The sequence below is a fragment of the Bos grunniens genome, chromosome 26 (assembly GCF_055505025.1).
Source record: "Bos grunniens cultivar Pamir isolate PY7600 chromosome 26, Bosgru_T2T1.0, whole genome shotgun sequence".
In the NCBI taxonomy this organism is placed as follows: Eukaryota; Metazoa; Chordata; class Mammalia; order Artiodactyla; family Bovidae; genus Bos; species Bos grunniens.
In genome coordinates, this window is record NC_141190.1 from 41,484,522 (window position 1) to 41,507,241 (window position 22,720).

The following is a 22,720-nucleotide window of genomic DNA, read 5'->3' on the forward strand; positions in this document are numbered from 1 at the left end:
TTTTAAATATCTGCAGACAATTGGGGTTATGAAACATGTTTTTACAGTCCTAATATTCAGATGAAACTGTGAAAAAGAAAAAATTCTACCACAGGGTAAAAGGTTGGGGGAACAATTATTCACAGTCTCAAAGGATGACCCCACAGATTACTTACTAATTACAAAGGGAAAACACCAGCTCTACAGTGGAGCAACCTGGTAGAGTCCACCTGAACCATCACCCATAATGGAACAAACTGACTTCAGGGGACTCTGGACGTGATATCCTGAGACTGCCCAGCATCACCTGGGTACTATTCTGACCAAAAATGCCTGACAAACTATACTCATTTAAACTTTAAATAATTTTTAAATTGTCCTAAATTTAAAAAAAAAGAAAGGAAAGGTAAAGGTAATCAAACCATCACCATTATGTTTAGTCTGTAAACCACTATGAAATAAGTCATGGTTTATTACCTCCTAGAGTTATATATGTTTCAATTTATGTAGATAAAAATTCATTTTAAAATTTGTATCCCAAGTCAGTAGGTGTATTCTAGAGACACAGGGCCATTTAATCACTGAACTTCACACAGCGAGTTGTTCTGATAGTTGGGTTTCCTCATTGGAGAAGAATGGCTCTAATGTGCTGTATGATGAAGATGATGATGGTGATGCCACCTTAGAGGAACAGAGGCTGTTTCTGCAGGGAGTGAGCTGAAGGTTAATGGCATCTGCAGAGTAGAAGTCAGCAAACTACAGCGATGGGCCGGATCTGGTCTGCTGCTTTTCCACAACCAGCCCACGATCTAAGAACGGTTTTCACATTTTTTAATGGTTTCAAATAAATCAAAAGAAGAGTAATAGCTTATGACATGTGAAAATTATATGACATTTAAATCTCAGAGTCCATAACTAAAGTTTCACTGGAGCCCAGCCATGCCCATCTGTTGAAATATCTTCCACGGCTGCTTTCACTACGACGGCAGACCACATGGCCTGTAAACCTACAAGATTTACAGCTTAGTCCTGTACAGAATGACTGCCAGGGAGAGAAATTTCAATTTCCAGTAGACAATAAGGATCATGGGTGTGTTTACCTTGTGATTTCCATAGGGGCTCCACACTTAGGTTCATTTTTCAATATGTATGCTACTGAGGCATAAAAACGTTTCTTTCAAAAAAAAAAAAGTCCTATTATTATGAATTGAAGGATGTTAAGAAAGATGTAAGACATTTGTTTCAAAAACTGAACATGTAGAACATTGGTTTTTGAAAAGCCATCATCAGAACCAGAGTTTGATTTGTGACAAAGAGTCCAGATTATGGCTGGCCAGAGATGGAACCTACAGAGATGAACCTGAGCAAGTCATTCAGAGAAGGTTCCAGAGAACTAAAAAGAGCAAGGAGGCAGGTAACCGTAGAACCTGCCTTCAGTAACAGACACCAACATAGATTAAGGTTCAAGAGCAAAATTCCAGGGTCTAGGAGGACTGAAAGAGTGAGGCAAATTTAATAAGGCTTTGATGTAAGACTTGAGTGGCAACTATGGAGAGGTAAGCACAAAACCACACTAAGTGACTCTCAAATTCTAATACACCAAGACTGAAGGCTTGTATGTAGCTATATAGCAATATTTATTTGTTAGATCTACTTAGTCACAACTTGAGTATCTTCCAGCAAAGATATATTTATACAGATAAAAAAGTCTATAAATATTATAGAATCAGATCAGATCAGTCGCTCAGTCGTGTCCGACTCTTTGCGACCCCATGAATCGCAGCACGCCAGGCCTCCCTGTCCATCACCAACTCCTGGAGTTCACTCAGACTCACGTCCATCGAGTCAGTGATGCCATCCAGCCATCTCATCCTCTGTCGTCCCCTTCTCCTCCTGCCCCCAATCCCTCCCAGCATCAGTCTTTTCTAATGAGTCAACTCTTCGCATGAGGTGGCCAAAGTACTGGAGTTTCAGCTTCAGCATCATTCCCTCCAAAGAAATGCCAGGGCTGATCTCCTTCAGAATGGACTGGTTGGATCTCCTTGCAGTCCAAGGGACTCTCAAGAGTCTTCTCCAACACCACAGTTCAAAAGCATCAATTCTTTGGCGCTCAGCCTTCTTCACAGTCCAACTCTCACATCCATACATGACCACAGGAAAAACCACAGCCTTGACTAGACGAACCTTTGTTGGCAAAGTAATGTCTCTGCTTTTGAATATGCTATCTAGGTTGGTCATAACTTTCCTTCCAAGGAGTAAGCGTCTTTTAATTTCATGGCTGCAGTCACCATCTGTAGTGATTTTGGAGCCCCCCAAAATAAAGTCTGACGCTGTTTCCACTGTTTGCCCATCTATTTCCCATGAAGTGGTGGGACCGGATGCCACGATCTTCGTTTTCTGAATGTTGAGTTTTCTGAATATTATAGAATACTTTATAGCAAAAGGGATCTTATCCAAAGTGAACAGGATTAGTAGTGGTGCATCAATTAAAAATGCCCATTACAGTATATATGTGTACAAACATACATACCTTTAACAGCTAAAATAAGTAACTGTACATTCATTAGCCATTCTCAGATTTAGGACCAAGCCTCTTCTCTGAGGATGCATCACTGGGACTTTCGGTTACTAGTCTTTAAAGTGCACTGAGCACCTATTCTTAGGAAAGTGCAGAATCTTTCCAGATTATTACGGGCTTTTTTTTTTTTTTTTTTTAACCCTAAGTGCTTTTATTTATCTCATCCACAACAAATGCAGCAGCAATTTTTTATGACTCAGCTTTGAGTCTATCTACATCATTCAAATTAAGCTTAATGCAAATAACTAAAGCATCTTTCACCAGTTTACTTTGAAATAAACTGTATTATTACCATAACTAGTAAAACAGGCATAAAAAACTGACAAAAACAGATATGCATGCATATATTCACGCATATATTAAACTGAAGCTTACCAGCCATAGCATTCGGACTGCCATGGCACTGGATGAGTTTCATGGAAGGAATGGAAGGGCATCAACAGATAGACTGAACACAAATGGAACAGACTCCAGGCACTGCACAGAGAGGCGCAAACGACAGTCCCAGCAATTAAACCTGGACACAGTGCTGACCCACCACAGCACAGTTCCAGGATTCTTCTGCTTTGGGAGCTGAAGGTGAAAGTTGAAAAGGTTTATCTACAGAAAGATTAGGTGACCCTACTTAGGTGTTAAAAGAAAAAAGTGGAATAAAGTCAGGACAGAGCCACTGTTGCACTGTATATGGCCTAAAAAAATAAAGCTAAAGAAGGGGGAAAAACAAAAAAGAACAAAAATGGCAAAAGACAACTATCTATCTTTATATTGTTTGAGGTATCCCTCATTTCTTCCTGTTAAACTGTCCTCTTAAGAGAAATAAAATTACAAAGAGAACTTTTATTTCCCTTATCACAAAGGGGACTGACATCACTGAGTTATTCCACTTTCCTTATAATCCTCTTGAGAACTCACAAACTAAGGCCGGGAAGTACTAAAAGAACAGAAGCAACCTTTTAGTACTTCAGCTTAAAATTAAAACCGCCACCAGAGAACAGTACTGCTGACTCCTAAAAGGCAGGATACATCTATCAGTACCTAAATAAATCCAAAACACTGTACAAACAAAAATAAACTTATATTTCATCAGTTTATAAGAACTAAAGGCAGTCAAGAGACTTGTTAGTGTAACATTTTAGGCGATAAAGAAAAAAGGAAAATCAACTGGGTTGTTTTTCCTAAAACAAGATGTTTCCTGTTATATTCCTGCATGTGTTTCCTGGTCTAATTTTCAGTAGCTTCTAGTATATGATGTCCCTCTACTCATCCTTCCCTAACGGCTCAGACAGTACAGAATCTGCCTGCAATGCAGGAGACCCAGGTTCAATCCCCGGGCTGGGAAGATCCCCTGGAGAAGGGAATGGCTACCCACTCCAGTATTCTTGCCTGGAGAATTCCATGGACAGAGGATTCTGGTGGGATATAGTCCATGGGGTCGCAAAGAGTTGGGTGGCAAAGAGTCGGGTGGCAAAGAGTTGGATGGCAAAGAGTCGGACACAACTGAGCAACTTTCACTTCATTTCATGTCACTTCACTACTCTTCCTGGAAGAAAATGTCCCAAATGAAGAGACACACGAAATGGGTGAATTCCTTATGTACAGCATGAATGCTCAAAAGAACAAATTTTGTGACAATGTCTCAAAAAGAAATATACAAAAAGATGTTGAGTTATTTATAACAAAGAATTAAAAGAACTTAACATACAGTAAGAGCTCGAAAAATTATGGCACATTATTAGAACATTTAAAGCCACTTAAAATCCAAGGGATATGAAACACTTAAGAACAATAGGAAAATACTCATGAACAAGTATAAGAAGGTAGAAAAGAGTACTGCATACATCATAACAACTGTGAGGAAGAAAGAAATGCATGTATATTTACAAAATACAGCAAAATGTCAACAGTGATTAGTCCTGGGTGACAGAGTTGTAGGCAATTTTTATTTTTAATATTCCCCTTATTTATTTCCTCTTCTACAAGAACTATGATTTTAAAAATGGAAAAAAAAAAAAAAGGAATAGAATAGGGAAAGGGCAGAACAGAAAGAAGAAAATAGTCATCTCAAAGCAAGGTAATTCTGCAACTGCACAAATTATCCCACCCAATCAATTCTAATAATCCTCACACCACAAGTGATACAAATCCAAGCAGCTCTGGAGGTCTCAGTTGCCTTTCAGAAATATTTATACATTTTACTTGTAAAGACTCAGCATGTCTGATCTTTAAGCAAGTCTACAATATTAAATAAAACACAATAGCTCCTCCACGCCTTGGAGCTGGTAACCTAGAATATCATTTTCCCTTTCAAGTGGGAAACAGAAAACACATATACCCACACACACAGAAGCTACCTCTGACTCAGTGTCAAGACACATACCCCAAAAGTAACAACCAAGTGTGCACACACACATTTATAATGTCAACAACATCATTATCCATTGTAAGATACACATCCAGGTTTTTCTAAGGTGAAAAAGAGAAAAGAAAATGCATATTTTAGAATAGATGAAATCTGTACTTTAACGGCCTATGAGATCAGGAGTGCTTTTAAAACCTACATGAAAGTCTTCACACTGCAAACATCCTCCAAGAGAAGCAATACAACACAGCTTTAGCCTCAATCTAGCTGAAGCCAAATCCTCTAACAGTAACTACTTGTAGGTTAGTTACAGTCTTATCCATAAATGGGGAAAAAAATAACACCCATGTCTAGAATTGTATTATCTGAGCTAATAATTACAGAACACTTATTTATAAAATGTACCTGGCATATAATAAGCAAAGTAAAGGATCACACAGCATAACCAATTTACTTTGAAACAGCTTTAAAAAATGTGTGTGTACATGTATAAACACACACACGTATCTATGTATGTACAAGGGTGTAGGGGAGACAAGGAGGTAAATGTGAGTGAAGGCTATATACTTTCTCTTTGCATCATTCTTATTCTTACAACTTTTCTGAAAGCTCAAAAATATTTCCCAAAAATGGTTAAATACATAAAAAGAAAGTCTACCACTGGACCAATAACTATAATACAATAACAGAACTGAGCCCTCTGCTTTTAACGTCTCACTTAGAATACTAATTGAGGGTCTCAGGCCATGTCTGGAAATGGCAGGGTTTCCAAAGAAGAGCCCTGGGTTAACAAAACTATCACTCCCCATGCTCAGAACACAAGTAGAACTGTTTGCCAGACTCTCATCTAAGATTCACTCACCAATCCTACTAAGCTGACTCCAACAAAGAATTTAGCAAAGCCTCCGGGAATTAGTTTATTAGGTTTAATCTGAATGAAAGCAATAAGAATACTTCTCTCTCTAGATTCTTCTTCTAAGATTCAGTATCCAAAAGTAAGAGAATATTTTTACCATTTTCATGATGTTTTCCTTAAGAGCCAGGAGCAATGCAACTACAAGGTGCTCTACTGGAATATGAGACCTTAAACATGGACAGGACAGAAATTTCCCCTCTAGGAGCCTTACTCTAAATTCTTACTAGGATAGGTGACTAAAGTCTGTAACTCTATGATAAAACCAGAGGCACACAAACAAACAGTCCTAGGGCACTCTGATTTTTCCTCGGTTCATCGAAAACTGATGGAAAGAGAATTAAAAAGTAAACAAACAAAAAAATCCCCAAAAAACCATAAATGATAACAAGAGGGAAGAAACAAACTTTTTAAAGTTGCCTTTTTTTACACAGGGACCATTTTTAAAGTCTTTACTGAACTTGTTATAAGACTGCCTCTGTTGTTTATGTTCTACTTTTTTAGCCACAAGGCATGTGGGATCTTAGCTCCCATCAGGGACTGAACCCACACCCCCTACTTTTGAAGGCGAAGTCTTACCCATTGAACTGCCAGGGAAGTTCCAGAAATGGATCTTATTAAAAAAAAAAAAATTCTTATTTTCCTAAGTCTGCTTCTGAGTATTTATCATTTCTGACCCATCAAGGTGGCCGAGTAGCACTCAAAACTTTTCTCACCTTGAAATTCAAAGAAACACAGCTAGTTAGTTTAAATGAGTTATACATTTCTGATTTTTACTGCTTGAACTATTTGTCCTGTAATAGAATTATTAATGAAAAGAATTAAAAGCTTTATTGGGGAATTAGTAAAAAAAGAAAACACACATTTTCTGTCTGATACCCCCTCCCTTCAATCCTTTATCATAATTTGGTTCGAAAAACAAGTTCAAAACTTTGTCTAGCCAAATACGTGATAAAAAGCAGCAAAACTCTGTAAAAATTAAACACATGTTAAACTTGGGTAGTTCCAAGTTACAAAAGCAACTATTACATTTCCTAGGAAAAACTATAAACTCATTATCACCACCATCTTGGTCTCAGTTTTCACAGATTTAGGCCAAAGACCTGAGATGACCCTCTCTGTGTCTCTAAGGTATGAAAGCCATGTATCTCTTTCTTGACCACAAAGATGTCTGCCATCACTGTTTCTCAGAATTCTCAGGGAAGAAAATTCTCAACCCCAGCAATCTGTTTCAATACGTTAAAACTTCAGATAACATAATATTCTCTTCCATCTGTTCACATTAATTTTTGAGTCAATGTTTTCTGTGTAGCATTTATCTCACTAAATAACAACATCAAGCCCAGACACAAACATGGTTAATCCACCACTCTTTGAACCCTCCATCACATCCCTAAGGACAAGGTCTTGGAAACAGAAGATAAAATGTTTCACTGGCTGGAAAGAGTAAAAACTCCTTATGGAATTTTATTGAGTGTTGTTTATACAGAATACTTGACCAGCTCTTTCTCCCCTTATTCTCCATCTCAACCTTGGATGAGTGAGTGGTTCACTTACATGAACATGCCTACAAAGGTACTGCTCATTATTAACAATGGGGATACCTAGGGAACTGGCACAACTGTTGCCTTTTCTAACACATCCATGCTGTTGACAGACAAGCTTATTCGTTTGGTTCTTTAGGTTAAAGAAACAAAGGAATTCACTCAAGTGATCCACTAAGTGGCTAGTACTAATGGTAGAGGGGAACAGAGCATTTTAGGGAGTAACATAAGAGAATGAAGGCAGAAATGTTACCCACCTAGGGTCAGGCTCCAGAGAATTCCAGGCTATCCAGGGAGGGAAGGAAACCTAGGCTAGATGAAGGCCTTGTGGATAACAGATTGTAATTCAAGATCTGGCAAGTAGGTCTAACAAGAGGCCATCCACATGCCTTCAGCAGCAGGAGACCCCAATCTGTGTTTTCATCTGCCATTCTCTGTCTCAGCTTCTATTCTCCCCACCACCTCTCTCTTCTCTCATCTTGCTATCTTTTGATTCACAGGCCCCTTTGAAAACCAGATGAAAGAAATCCATGAACTCTATTCTCAAGATAAATGTGCATGTGTAAAAGGTCTGCCTATAATTCAAACTTTACAGACCTGGGCTTACAAAGCCCTAATCTAACTCTGAGCCTTTGTTACTGTTCTCTATGTTACTATTCTCTGTGTCTACTCCCACTAACTACTGATCCTTCCTACTGTCTTAATTCAAACTTCCTTAAAAGAGTAGATCTGAATGGTTTAGTCATCCACTATTCAGCAGGCAAAACTTTAATATTACAAAATACATCATCTTACATAATATTACTGCTACTTTACCCTAGAGTGACCACCTTTGGGTTAGGCACTCATGCTTAACCCACTGGAGTGGAAATGGCTACCCACTCCAGTATTCTTGCCTGGAGCATCGCCATGGAAAGGAGCCTGGTGGGCTACAGTCCATGGGATCGCAAAGAGTCAGACACGACTGAATGACTAAGCACCCATGCTTAGTTCAATTAACAGAGTTACATGGAGCTAAGCATTGTAACCTAAACTCAAAGACTCCATTTCCTTGGGCAGACACTATAGGAATAGGAATTTCCATCAGAAGAGAGGCATGGGCATGGCAGACATTTTAGTGCAGTGGATTTCTCTGCATAGGACAAACATAATAGAAAAATGGGGGGCAAAGGTATGTCTACAGGCAGACGGTGAAGAAACAGGAGAAGAGGGAACCCCTGAAGACCAAGCAAAGAAAGGTGGATCTAAGAGAACTGTGGGAGACCATGGATTTCCTAGCAAAACAGTTCTCACAACATAAACCATCCTCAAACAATTCCAAGACAGTGGGGTGACTGCTGGGAAGGTCCTCCAGCAGTGGACACCGGGCTTCCTCTGCCTCTCACCATTGTCACTATCACCTCACTGCTGTCTGTCTGAGATAATTACACTCCTCAAGGCTGCTTCCCTTTAGCTACTGCCACTTATTTAGACTAGAAGGCTTCTGAAAGAAAAGGGTCAAGTGTAAAAATCTTACAGTTGCCTTATTTTCTTCAGAAGGAAGATATGAGACCCAGGAGAAGATGTATAAATCTAAGAAGGAAAGAAGACCTGAGCCGTGCTAGGGAGTCCTGGAGGCACGGGGGAAGGAAGGCTGAGGACTGGTTTTATTCCCACATCAACACCAAGGCAGCATACTAGGCAAGAAAAACAACAAACACTTCTGTGCATGTGCCTCTCTGTAACAGCTTAGTTCCAACCACACCAGGGTGCAGTCCAGGAGCAAGGGATGCGCCAAACAGCCCTATGCCACTAAAGCTGAAAAGGACTATAAGTGCCCATCCGAAAACGTATAAGCCAACACTGTGCTCTTTGTACTAAAAAAGATGAACTGAATTTAGCTGCCAGGGACAGCAATTCACTTGGCTATTATGAAGATGCCAAGTTTCTCTCTTTTTCTACAAAGAAAGAAAAACAAAACAATTTATAAACACTTAAGACAGACCTTACCACACACATCAGAACTAAAACAGCAAAGTGATGCATTTTGGAAATTTTAACCTTACTTGTTTCTGTTGCTCCTTGTAAGAGACCTCAAGATTTGCTAGAGATAAATCGCATTGTACAGAAACATTAAATTACTTTTAAGCTGACATAAAGGCCACACATAAGCCCCCAAAGAAAATTTAAGACAGTCCTGGGGTCATCAATAAGCTTATGGCTGCACAGGGTCATGAATTAGACACGAGAAACTTCTCTCTGGTGTGTCATACAGGATAGTTTATTTCAAGACTGTTATGGTGAACCCAAAATTAATCTTTCTGGCAGTTCCTTTTTGACAGCAGTAGTCAAATTACCTGCGGTAACTCAGCAACTGTAAAGCCCTACAGACTTCAATGCCAAGTAGGTAACCCCTGAAAACAGGATTTCTCAAGCCTTAGCACTACTGATATTTTGAGCAGAGAATTCTTTTTTGCTGGAGACTGTACATTGTAGAATGTTTAGAGGCATCCTAGCCTTACAATACACAGTCCACATCAAAAAAGAATTCTCTGGCTCAAAATACCAGTAGCATACATACCTCTCCCCCACTGGCTCAATTGGGACAATCAAAGTTTTCAGAAATGAGATGAGGTGGGGACAGGGGCACAAACCGCCCCTGATAGAGAACCACTATTTTAGGATAAGCGGAAATAGGAACTCAGTCAAAGCTAGGTCATGAAACAAATTAATGTTAATTAAAATAGTATTTAGGTTATATACTTACATAACTATCAAAATCTATAATTATACTTCCTAGAAAAAATTCTTTATACTGTGTTCTGTTATTTGAAGGATTTTACAAATTATTAACTTTATTCAAGTAGATAAATCTCTAAATCAATTTAAAAATAAACTTTTAATTCAAATATAAACCACATATTATACAGCACTATCACTGCAGAATTACAGATGTTTTAAATTATTTGCAATGCTTTGTCAATTTAAAGAAAAAAGCAAATTCAAGAATACCTTCACTGATCACCTGAAAATTAAAACAAAGTAACTTTCTCATTATTCTAAAAGTAAACATTTTAATAAAATTACATTTCACTAACCTTGCCAAAGTTATAAAAAGACCTATTCTGTAGAAATCCCAAATGGGGCCACTTTATTTGGCGTAGATATGTACTTTCCCTCTAACCTGTAATCAAATTATTCAATATTCTTTTATCTCCATCCAGCCATTTAAAGATACGCTGAACATTTACTATTAATCAGGGGTTGCTGCTACAGTAAGTAATAAATGAGCTCAAACTCTATCTTTCAAGAAGCTTAGAGCCAAAAGAGACAGGAAAACAAGCAGTTGTAACACAGTTGTAACACAGAAAGTTAGATGGCATCATCGACTCAATGGACATGTGTCTGAGCAAACTCTGGATAAAGCGAAGGCCAGGGAAGCATGGAGGGCTGCAGTCCACGGGGTCACAGAGCTGGACACAACTGAGTGACTGAATAGCAACAACAGCGTAACACAGCGCAGTGCATGTCAGGTATCAACACGCAAGCTGCAATGAAAACACACACTTGTATGTAGGAGAGTCGGGCAGCATTTCAGAGTGGAAACAAACCTAAGATGACTCTTGCAAAGTGAAAAGAAGAGGAGGATGTAACAGTTTTAATACATGGGGGAGGAAAAGGTCTTTTTAGAGCATGTTACTGAAGCCAGAAACCATAGAGAAAAAGGATTATTAAATCAGGCTATATAAAAATTTAAAACTTTTGTATGATCACACATACATATACACATATACATACCATAAACAATAATAAAGGCAAATGATAAAATGGAATGTGACTGCCAAATGATGTTTGGTATTACAACTATTAACAAAGAGCTTTTCATTGTGTTTTAATCATTCGAACTGAATTTGCATACAATGTATCATCCTGTTTCAAGAGATTCTCCACAGCTTTTATTTTCAAAAGTTATTTGGAAGAAATGTACAAGTGGAAGTGATTTATCTGCACGTCATTCGTACTTAAGTCAAGTATTCCCTGTAGGACCGACCAATATAATTCTAAGTAAGGATTTTGGTTATTTAATGGAATCAATGCTAAGTGTGAAAAGGTAAAGCTAGGATACTTTACCGTAACACAAATATAGTGATGGAAATAACTGACATGTTTATTAAACTAGTATGTGCTGGACAGTACCCTTAAGAAACTAAAAGTAATTATACAGTTGGAAAAAAAATTCAGTCTTGACCTCTGACCCAACCATTCACAAAAATCAATTTCAGACAGATTACTGAATTGTGAAAGGTAAAAGAAGAAAATACAAAAAAACAAAAAACATTTCCATGGCCACAGGGTGGGCAGATTTCCATTGAACAAGACACAAAAGCAATAAGATAAACCAGTCTACATGAAAATTAGAAATTTCTGCTCATCAGAAAAAGAAAAGGTAAGCATTGAGTGGAAGAAGATATCTGTAAAATATTTATGCAACAAAGGATTATACCCAGAATATATAATGTCTACAAGTACTGGAGATCGACATTCCAGGAAATAAATGGGCAAAAGGCACGAACAGATGCTTTACATATGGCCAACAGAAAAATGACAAGATGCTCAGCATCGCCAGGCAACAGCAATGCAAATTAAACCCACAATGCACCATCCTTGCTACACAGCTATCAGAAGGTCTGCTGCTGGTGAGAGTATAAATTAGGATAATCAGTTACAAACATGCTATGCAATATGAACTAAACCTGAATATTCCCACAATCTCCAATCTAGTCTATATGTGTCAGAAATGCAGACATATGTTAATGAAGGGACATGTAAGAAATGTTCAAAGTTGCAGTTGTATATTAGCCAAAACCTAGAAACAGTCCAACCACAACAGAATGAACATAAAGGCATGAAAAGCAACCACACACTGTACACACGAGAATGTGGGTAAATCTTACAAATGTACTGCTGAGTGAAACAAGCCAATCACAAACTAAAATACACCAAGTGATTCCACTCCTGTCAAGCGTAAAAACAGGCATGATTAGTCTTTTGCAATTGCCTTTGGGGGTGAGATAACAATCAAGGGGGACATGAAAGAGGTTTTTGGGGGACTGGAATGTCCTGTGTCAATCTTGGTGCTGGTTGCACAAGTGTGGTCACCATGTGAACATCTGTCAAGTTGTACGCTTAAGAACAGTACACTTTTCCATATACACATCACACTTAGATGACAAGCTGACTTAGAAAAGAAACAACCACAGACAGGCAATTCATGGAAAGTATAAACTGTACTCTGAGATGGGGCTCAGATTTTCCTGAAGCTCAGTGTCTCTGTGAGAATGGCCTGCAGAGAAAGCCAGCCCTCACTTTAGTTCCTCCACTTCTTGGTTTTAACCATGCAGGTGGGTGCCTGCCTTCCACATGTCATGCGTGTCAGTAAACTCACTGAGCACCTTCTCTTTGCCAATGGATTTGGTAGGCCCTAGGGACAGTGACAGGTAAGACACAGTTTGCTCAAGGAACTGACAACCAGGGACCACGTGTGATCACTTTCCTCTTGCCCTGGCATCCAGTGTGATGCTTTATACAGAGCTGGCCTTCCGTGAACGCTGGCTGAGAGCACGCCTGCAACAGCAGAGCACAAGGGGAGCCACAGATGAAGCACTGAGCCAGGACCAAGGTCAAAGGACCGAGGTGGTTCTCCACGGGTGGAGTGGGCAGGGGCCCAGGTGGGAGACACAGAGAAGGCTTCCCTGAAGAGCAAGTGCCCATGCTGGGTCTGGAAAGGGAGAAGGGATGAGTGAGATCGCTTTCAGATGCAAGAAACGCAGGGTCAGGTTCAAAGGTACCTACAACAGCACGGGGAGTCAGAGAACAGGGCTATCTAAAGGAAGATGGCAAACAAGTAGGTTAGGGCAGAACTTGAGCTTGAGGATATTTTAAAAGCTCCAAAGATGATTCAGGTTTTTCAAAGGTTAGGAATCAGGTTCTGTACCAACCTTTCCATTTCACTGTGGAAACAGACATGAGGAAAAGGATGGGGAAGATCAGGTATTGATCAACAGTGTTCTTATTTCCCAGTTAATGTTTGTCAATGCTTCCACTTTCTAGTGATTTAGTCACTAAGTCGTGTCTGACTCCTGCAACCCCATGGACTGTAGCCCGCCAGGCTCCTCTGTCCATAGGATTTTCCAGGCAAGAATACTGCAGAGGGTTGCCATTTCCTTCTCCAGAGGATCTTTCCAACCCAAAGATCGAACCTAGGTCTCCCGCACTACAGGCAGATTCTTCAACAACTGTGCTACCAGGGAAGCACCAGTTAAAGTTTACTTTTACTTAATATGCAAGCATTTTAGGTTTCTCCAAAATAAAAAGTTATATATACCTCATTGTAAGTCTGATAAACAATGCCATTTATATGAATTTCAATTCTTACAACTCTCCAAGTTGCTAAAATTATAAAATGTGATTTAAAGCAAACTCTGGGCAGGAATCACATTGAGCGTTAATTTTCTCATCTGCAATGAGCAGCTTAGAACACATGACCATGCTTTTGACTTTAATGTGGTGAAATTCCACGTGTGACAACTTTAAAAATAAGAATACATAATGAGCGTGTCATTCTTTTACCTCCTTACTGCCTGGAGGAGCCATCAGAAATCCCTTACTACACCACGTGTGACAACTTTAAAAACAAGAATACATAATGAGCGTGTCATTCTTTTACCTCCTACTGCCTGGAGGAGCCATCAGAAATCCCTTACTACAGTTACTCTGTGGTCATTTTTTCTGACCACGTCTAGTTCACTGGACACTTATTTTAACATCAAGAAAAATAGATGCTGAATCAAAAATTCGAGTGGTTTGCTCTGTGCTATGGGTAAGTGATGAGATCATCTGTATTTCTTTCAAGCCAGCAGTAGCGAAGTCACTACCACAACCACTCAAATACATCGGCCTGGGTTTCAAGATTGCAGTAAAATAACATTTGCTAATTTGTCTGGTCAGGAAACTTTGAACAGTTTGGGAGCTTGGGGATCTCAGCAGTACAGGATTCTGCAGATGCAGCTCTGTAAACGCCAATTTTTTTTTTTAATTTTAGGTGCTTTTATAACAATAATAACCTTCTTTTAGGCAAACTCCTACAGAATTCCAGAAGTGCAGTTTGACCGCAGTCAAGCCAAGGCACTGCGTTTAGGAATGATTAATCACTGATGAATTAGCCTTTTGTTCCTTTTCTGACACTTCTGAACTCCTGATGTTTCAACTATCTGATGTCTGGCCATGTCATGATACCAAAGCGGACTGCCTGAATCACTGTTTACGTTGGCCTGCACACAAATCTGGATAAAGAGCTCAGTAAAAACACCTCCTTCAGATCACAGAATAGCCTTACGTTTGCAGTCTGAGGGACAACATGGAGAAGAAATTTTGAACAGATATTTGTACATCCACATTCACAGAAGCATTAGTCATAACATCCAAAGGGTGGAAGCACACCAAGTGTCCATCAATGAATGTATGCGTATACAAAATGTGGCATATACATACAATGGAATATTATTCAGCCTTAAAAAAGAATGAAATTCCGACACCTGCTACAACATGGATGAACCTTAAGCACATGCTAAGTGAAATAAGCCAGTCACAAAAAGATAGACAATGTATGATTCCACTTATATGAAGTACCTGCTGCTGCTGCTAAGTCGCTTCAGTAGTGTCCGACTCTGTGCGACCCCATAGACGGCAGCCCACCAGGCTCCCCCGTCCCTGGGATTCTCCAGGCAAGAACACTGGAGTGGGTTGCCATTTCCTTCTCCAGTGCAGGAAAGAGAAAAGTGAAAGTGAAGTCGCTCAGTCGTGTCCAACTCTTAGCAATCCCATGGACTGCAGCCTACTCTGCCCATGAGAAGTCAAATTCAGAACAATGGTGGTTACAGGGTCTGGGGGAGAGAGGAATGCTGAGCTATTAGTAATAATGCAGCTAGGGGAATGGGGAGCTATTGCTTAATGGGATCAGAGTCTCAGTTCTGCAAGGTAAAAGGAGTTCTAGAGATGGATGCTGGTGATGGCTATACAACAGCACGAATATACTTAATACTTCTGAACTGAGCACTTAAAATAAGATAAATTTTGTTATGTACATTTTATCACAATTAAAAATTGTATTAAAAAAAAAAAAGACACAGCAGAGTATATCACCTCTTCTGATTCTAGACACCACTGATGGCTAATGATGTGGGAAGGCCAGCAACCACCCTGGAACTGAGAGAGGAGCAGACAAAGAAGACAAGCATTCTCTGAGGACAGAAGCCAGAAAACCATCCCATCCACCCCCACTCCGCAGGACAGTTCCTCCAAGGAGAAACTCTCCTAAGCTGAAGATATAACTTCCATTCATTTCAGCCAGGTCCTGAGTCTCCAGTTCAGAACTGATTTATGCCAAAATAGTAGCAACTCCCATTAAACCAGTCACAATTATGGTAACAGTTAAAGTGAGCAATGACAACACAACAAATCAAGACAATTTTCTTTTCTATTTTCCAGCCCTCATTAAATTCCTCTGTGACTATTCTGTGCCTTCTTCTAAGACTATGGCCATAGACAAAACCTATATGACCTATATGACCAGGTACTATTTACATAAATCAACCTTTATTTAAAATATACACAAAGAGAGAACAATAAAACCAAAATAATTTAGTAACAATGCATTTTAGAGAATCTTACACACAAGAATAGAACTGCTATCACCTAGCAAACCATGAGTGCTCTGAGAGGAGGCTCTATAGCCACACATGTCATCTATGTAACTACAAAAATGACCATGTGGTGATTTTCATCTTGCAGTGTTCAACATTAGCAAGACAAGCAAACTCAAAATGTGTCATCATGTTAACAAATGCCTTGTAAGCCCAAGTCTGGGTATTAAATGAAATGCTGTATGAAGATGAATTCTCGTAAGCCAAGTGGGGGGCACATCTGTAGGTATGACCACACGTATGAATTTAGCAACTTTGCCAAAACTCTCTCACACTGAGCTGTCAGCAACTTCACAGATCAGTTCAGCTCAACTCAGGACACGAGTCTGCACAGCTCAACACAGAATGACTTTCATCTACGTGGAAATCTACAACTGTATCTACTCATTTCCACCTTACATCACATGTTTCAGCCATCTGCTGCTGAATAAGAAAACCACCCCAAACTTAAGAGTTTAAAACAACAATTAATTATACCTCATGATTCTGTGAGTTGGCTACAGCTCAGCTACATGGTTCTTCTGCCCCTGTCTGTTCAGCTCCATCAGGCAGCTGCATTCAGCTAGTTGTCTGGCATTCAGCTAGTTGCCTGGCTGAAGCTGAAACATTCAAGATGGCTTGAAGCTTCCCAAGTGGCCTCTCACGCCAATAGGGTATTTGGACCTTATACATGATGACTGGCTTCAAAGACCAAGGAAGCAAAAGCTGTCTGTCTTCCCCTTCTTAAGGCTTGGGCCTGAAATCTCAGACAGTTACTTCTGTGCTATCCTATTAGTCAGCGCAGGTCACAAGGCTGGATCAATCCTGATGGATGGAGCAACACACACAAACAGGGTGCAGGGTAAGAGGAACTATGACAGAAGCTCTGGAAACCACCCATCAAATGATGGTCGTTCCCACACATAAAGATAGGCTCTTCACTTCAACATGTCTTCAGGACAACACATTATTCAATAAAAGAGAACAGGTCAAACCAGCTCTTGGTGTATTTCAAACCTGTTAAATACTTTAATTTGCCCTACATTATAAATGCATTATATGGTGAAGATTATAACTTAATATGTCTAAATCTATACCAGAAAACTCAAATGAAACATTGTCCCAGTTTCAGGTATAGTCGCTCGGTGCCACTTTATGTCCTGGATTACAAGTATGTGCCCCCTCAGATGTAACCTCCATTAGATCAGAGCCCACATCTACACTGTATTAACAGCTGTATTCCCAGCGTCCAGTGTATACCAGGTACCTAAGAGACTACTTTTTCTTAGTTATTAAAAATACCCCTATTTTAAAATATATTCCTTCTTTCTTTAGTATCAGGTAAAAACCACTTCTGTATATTTTCCACCATATATTTTACAATATGGCTAAAAACATGTCACTACTAATCCCTGAACACTTAGTTATGCTCTAAGAAAGAAGATAATTTTAGCTATTACAGTAATATGCTAAATTTATCCTCAATTCAATCTTATAAGTGAGAAAAATTTTAATAGTCATTTAATAGTCATTTAACTAGTCATTTTCTGTGAGTTATCTTTTACTGGTCTTTAGTTTTACACATTCAACTTGAAATGAGAAATATTCAAGCTTGAACCAATACCCATCTTACAATTTCAAACAGTACATTTTCTGGTTGAAAATTCCCATCTGTGTTATTCTCTCAAAATGGAGGGTTCTGATCTGCTCAAAATATAATAAAATATCCTTAACTGAAATGAAAATATTTTTACTCTTCAGTTACTTAAAATGACTTATTTTCAATCATGATGTAATGAAAACAATTTTCTTAAAACAATACAAAAATTTAAAACACCATGTTTTTAATGTTAAGGACCCCAAAGTGTTCAAACCACCATGCCAAGAAAATACTGGCTTTATAAAATTAACTTAATATTCAAAATTTTATCATTATGATATTATCTCACAAATATTTACAAAGTCACTAAATATATTACAAATTTTCAGAACTGTCTTTCCCAAGATACATGTGACTATGTATATGTTATATTGGGATATATATGTGAATGTGAATATGATATAATATACTGGGAAAATTTAAACTTTTGCTTTGAATGGTTATAGTGAGTGTTCCCATTACCTGCCTTTCCACTCAGAGTTGCACTCTAGTTTTACAGGTTTAATACTGTTCCCAAATTTCCAACAGATATTAATATTGGGGATGTGGAAAAGCAAAGGTGAGATTCCTAAAAGTTATTCTTAAAATACTCCCAATATCTTCGTATGTTTTACTCACTAGTATGAGTAATTAAAAATGGTTTAAAAATTAAGAAATATCAAGTTTAGTAATACAAGCATACACCATTCTACTGCACTTTCCTTTATGCTTTTTGCAGATATTGTGCTTTTTTATAATTGAAGTTTGAGGAAACCCTGAGTCAAAAAGCAAGTCCATCAGCACTGTTTTTCCAACAGCATTTGCTCACTTCGTGTCTCTGTGTCACATTTTGCTATTTCAAACCTTCTACCAGTGAAAAGATCACAACTTGATGAAGATTCAGATGATGGCTAGCATTTTCAGCAATAAATATTTTTTTAATTAAGGTATATGTAAAAGACCTTAAGGTATATGTAAAAATACATTGTATTTTTAGATATACTGCTACTGCACACTTAACAGTATGGTGTAACTTTTATGTGTACCAGGAAATCAGAAAATCACGTGACTTGATTTACTGCAATACTCACTTTATTGCAGTGGTCTGGAACTAAACCCACAGTATCGATGAGGTATGCCTGTATTTACAAAGAACTTTAGCCTGAAGAGAATATTAAAACACCGGGAAGTGCTAGCAAGCATTACTAGGTACTATTTCTAATAACCTAACATTTGCATCTCTTACCATGTTAAAAGCATTATACAGAACCACAAACTAAAATTACCAATTCATTAACTTATTTTGCTTCTGAGTTATTCCTTGAAACACTGTTAACATGCTTTATACATAAACCAATTAACATTTATAATATTTACACTGTTATGTACATTGTTAATAGCAGACAGGGCCCCAAAACACTCGTAACAGCTATAGCTACAAAAGAGACTGGCTGGCTGGCTGGCTGGCTGGTGACTGCCCTCCCCGTCCTTTTTTATATGAATATATATGGCACTGTCACCTATTAATTCTTACTTAAATGCTCCTTCTCCATGAAATGTGCTTCCCCGTCATACGTACTCTCTTTTCGGGGGGGAAGGGGGGTCTCTCTTCCCTTTTAATTAAACCCTTCCCTATTCCATACCTTATGCATCAAACCCTACAGCCTGCTAGGCCACTTACCAGAGCACTGTACTGACCTGATTTTACATAAAATACCTGCAATCTTTATCTATATTACAAGTTTTAAGATGAAGGTTCATGTTCAAATCTTTACATATCTTCAGCGCTTAAAGCAGTGCTCCGAGTAGAGCAGAGGTATTTGGTTACTGTTATTATGGTGGGCAGGATGGCTGTTCCTTTATAATGTTCTATACTTTCCAGAGCTTTTACAGTGGGCTACTAATACTTAGAAAACATCAAAGAGTTTCATTAAAGAGAGTTGTAAAACTTAACATCAAAAAACAAACAGCTCAGTTAAAAAATGGGCAGAGGACCTGAACAGACATTTTTCTAAAGAAGACATACAAATGGTCAACAGGCACATGAACAGATGCTCAACATCACTGATCAGTGGAGACATGTAAATCAAAATCACAATGACATATCACTTCACACCTGTCAGAATGGCTGTTATCAAAAAGACAACAAATATGTGTTGACCAGGATGTAAAGAAAAGGGAACCCTCATACACTATAGGTGGAAATACAAACTGGTACAGTCACTATGGAAAACAGTATGGAACTTTCTCAAAAAATTAAAAATAGAACCATCACACAAATCTGGCAATTCCACTTCTGAGTATTTTTCCAAATAAAAGTACTAATTCAAGTAGATACATGCACCCTTACGTTGACTGCAATATTATTGGCAATAGCCAAGACACAGAAGCAACGTCAGTGCCCATCAAGAGAAGAATGGATAAAGACAGGTATATATATACACACACACACACATACATACCTTGAGGATGTACCTTAAGAAGGTAGATTTTTAATGGATATTACTGTGCTATCCCAAGTAAGCAGGGTCTTACTGAAGTCCTAGAATAGCTGGGATTGTTACATCCTCAGTGAACTACAGATTAACCTATATTAAACAGATACTAAGTGCCTATTGGTCAGGCACAGCTTTATGCAATGAAGAAGCTAGATTCTAAGAATTAGTTTAAGACACATAAAAATAATTCATGATTTACATTAAAATATACAATCATGTTAAACTAACATGATGAAAAATTACAAAATCACTAATTTTCATAACTTGAATCTACAGAAGACACATATGAAAATCAACTTTACCTTATATTTCATCTTGGGACATGAATGAATGTAGAAACCCATATAGTAATAGCTGAGTTGAGGTGTTTTCTCATGAAGTTGCCTAGTAAAAGCAATTTCTCTGCCAAAAGAATAAAGATGAAAGTACAGTTAAATCTAGTTCCGATTTCAAAGTACTATTTAATTTGGTAATATATTTGATCAAATCTGACATTAAGCTATCAAAAAAACCCAAGTGTTGCAAGAAAAACAATTTTAGAAACACTTCAAGACGATTTTTACTAAAGAGACACCAAAAAAACTGTATTATTTTGAGCAAATGCACCAAAGTTCTGGTTTGCACTTTAGTGGGCATAGCAGTGTATAAAAACTCAAATGGCATAAAAGTACAAAGATCTATTTAATACAATTTCATGTCATTATTCATTATCACCTGGAGTTCTCAAAGACTGGGTGTATCAGGTTAAAAACAGTACAATAAATTTTAGAAAACTCAAAAACCAACAAATTTCAGTAAGAATGTTTTTATGACCCTTTACATGCAAACACTTTCAACTATATATAACATATTACTCTTTCCCATGTCCAGATGTGATGCTTTATTTTCTCTAAAACTAAAGAGCGGGAAAACATGTTATCTCACTGCTTTTTCTCTACTTGTTGGCACAGGCAAGGATTAACTGAACAAAGAAGTTGTCAGCAATGCCTATGCTTGATGTGGTTTTAATTTGTATCCGGATAAATCTGGGCACAGAATTCCATTCTATTTGCCCAACTGAATGACCGCTTGCATTGGAGAAGTTTAAGCAAATTTTCAGTACATTTCTGAAGTATGAGAACAGCTGTTTTGTTTTTATGTTTGTTTCCCAAAGGTTTTAATTTCTTTTTCTTTGTTTTTAGTAGCAGTGGATGCTTGAAATCCAAGGAGAGGTTTATTTTTTAAGGGAATACTCTGTGCATTTTGCAAGCTCTAATTTAAATCACTGAAGGGCTGATACTCTAAAAGTTCATCTTTACAACAAAAGTATCTCTAAATCCAAACAGACTTAACATTATGAGGCTAAATCAGAAGAGATCCTATTATTCCTAAAAGTAGTTCACTCTCAAAGTTCAACCAGGGAAGAATGCACTGATACTGAAATGCAGGACCACCCGGCTCTGAAAAGGACTGCCCAGCCCTCCCCCACTCAACCCTGTTCATCTCAGTGAACTGCATCACCACTCCACGCCTAAGCTGTTCAGACCCTAAGCCTATGAGCCATCCTTAAAGATTCACCTCCAGCATCCACCCATCAACAAGTCCAGCTGGCTCTATCTCCAAATACCCTGAATCAGACCACTTCTCACCACCCCCACCTCAGATACTTTGGTCCAAACCACCATTATGGCTCCCTTGGACAATTCTAACAGCCTCCAAACAGATTTCCAGTTTCCACTATCGCCCTCCATAACCGCAGAGAGCAATCTAAGCAGTCTTTTATTAATTATCAATCAGGTGAGGTAACTTCACATTAGGTTGGTGTCACACTCACATAAAATGGTGGAAAGTTCTGACAAAATGTGGTCCACTGGAGAAGGGAATGGCAAACCACTTCAGTATTGTTGCCTTGAGAACCCCATGAACAGTATGAAAAAGTAAAAAGATACGACAATGAAGATGAACTCTCCAGGTCGGTAGGTACAAATTTGGCCTTGGAGTACAGAATAAAGCAAGGCAAAGGCTAATAGAGTTTTGCCAAGAGAACGCACCGGTCATAGCCCAATATGCTACTAGATATCAGCGGACTAATAACTCCAGAAAGAATGAAGAGACGGAGCCAAAGCAAAAACAACACCCAGTTGTGGATGTGACTGGTGATGGAAGTAAAGTCCAATGCTGTTAAGAGCAATACTGCATTGGAACCTGGAATGTTAGGTCCATGAATCAAGGCAAATTGGAAGTGGTCAAACAGGAGATGGCAAGAGTGAATGTCGACATTTTAGGAATCAAAGAGCTAAAATGGACTGGAATGGGTGAATTTAACTCAATGACCATTATATCTACTACTGTGGGCAAGAATCCCTTAGAAGAAATGCAGTAGCCATCATAGTCAACCAGAAAGTCCGAAATGCAGTACCTGGATGCAATCTCAAAAATGGCAGAATGATCTCTGTTCATTTCCAAGACAAACCATTCAATATCACAGTAATCCAAGACTATGCCCCTACC

General features: G+C 38.5%; 1 protein-coding gene across 48 annotated transcripts in view; it reads right to left on the reverse strand.

The window, feature by feature from the left end:
* The window catches only part of ATE1 (arginyltransferase 1), a 162,632-nt gene that overhangs the window by 57,273 nt on the left and 82,639 nt on the right, over positions 1-22,720 (reverse strand). For 47 of the 48 annotated variants that reach the window (XR_015155419.1, XR_015155414.1, XR_015155413.1 and 44 more), the window contains one exon: positions 20,533-20,632. Coding sequence is in view for 38 of the 48 variants with exons in the window: in XM_086377897.1 (XP_086234023.1) it covers positions 20,533-20,632 (100 nt within the window). In the remaining 10 variants the exon portion in view is untranslated. Of the gene's footprint in view, positions 1-10,873; positions 10,901-20,532; positions 20,633-22,720 lie in introns of those variants that run through there. The other variant, XM_086377929.1, reaches the window with a different exon arrangement.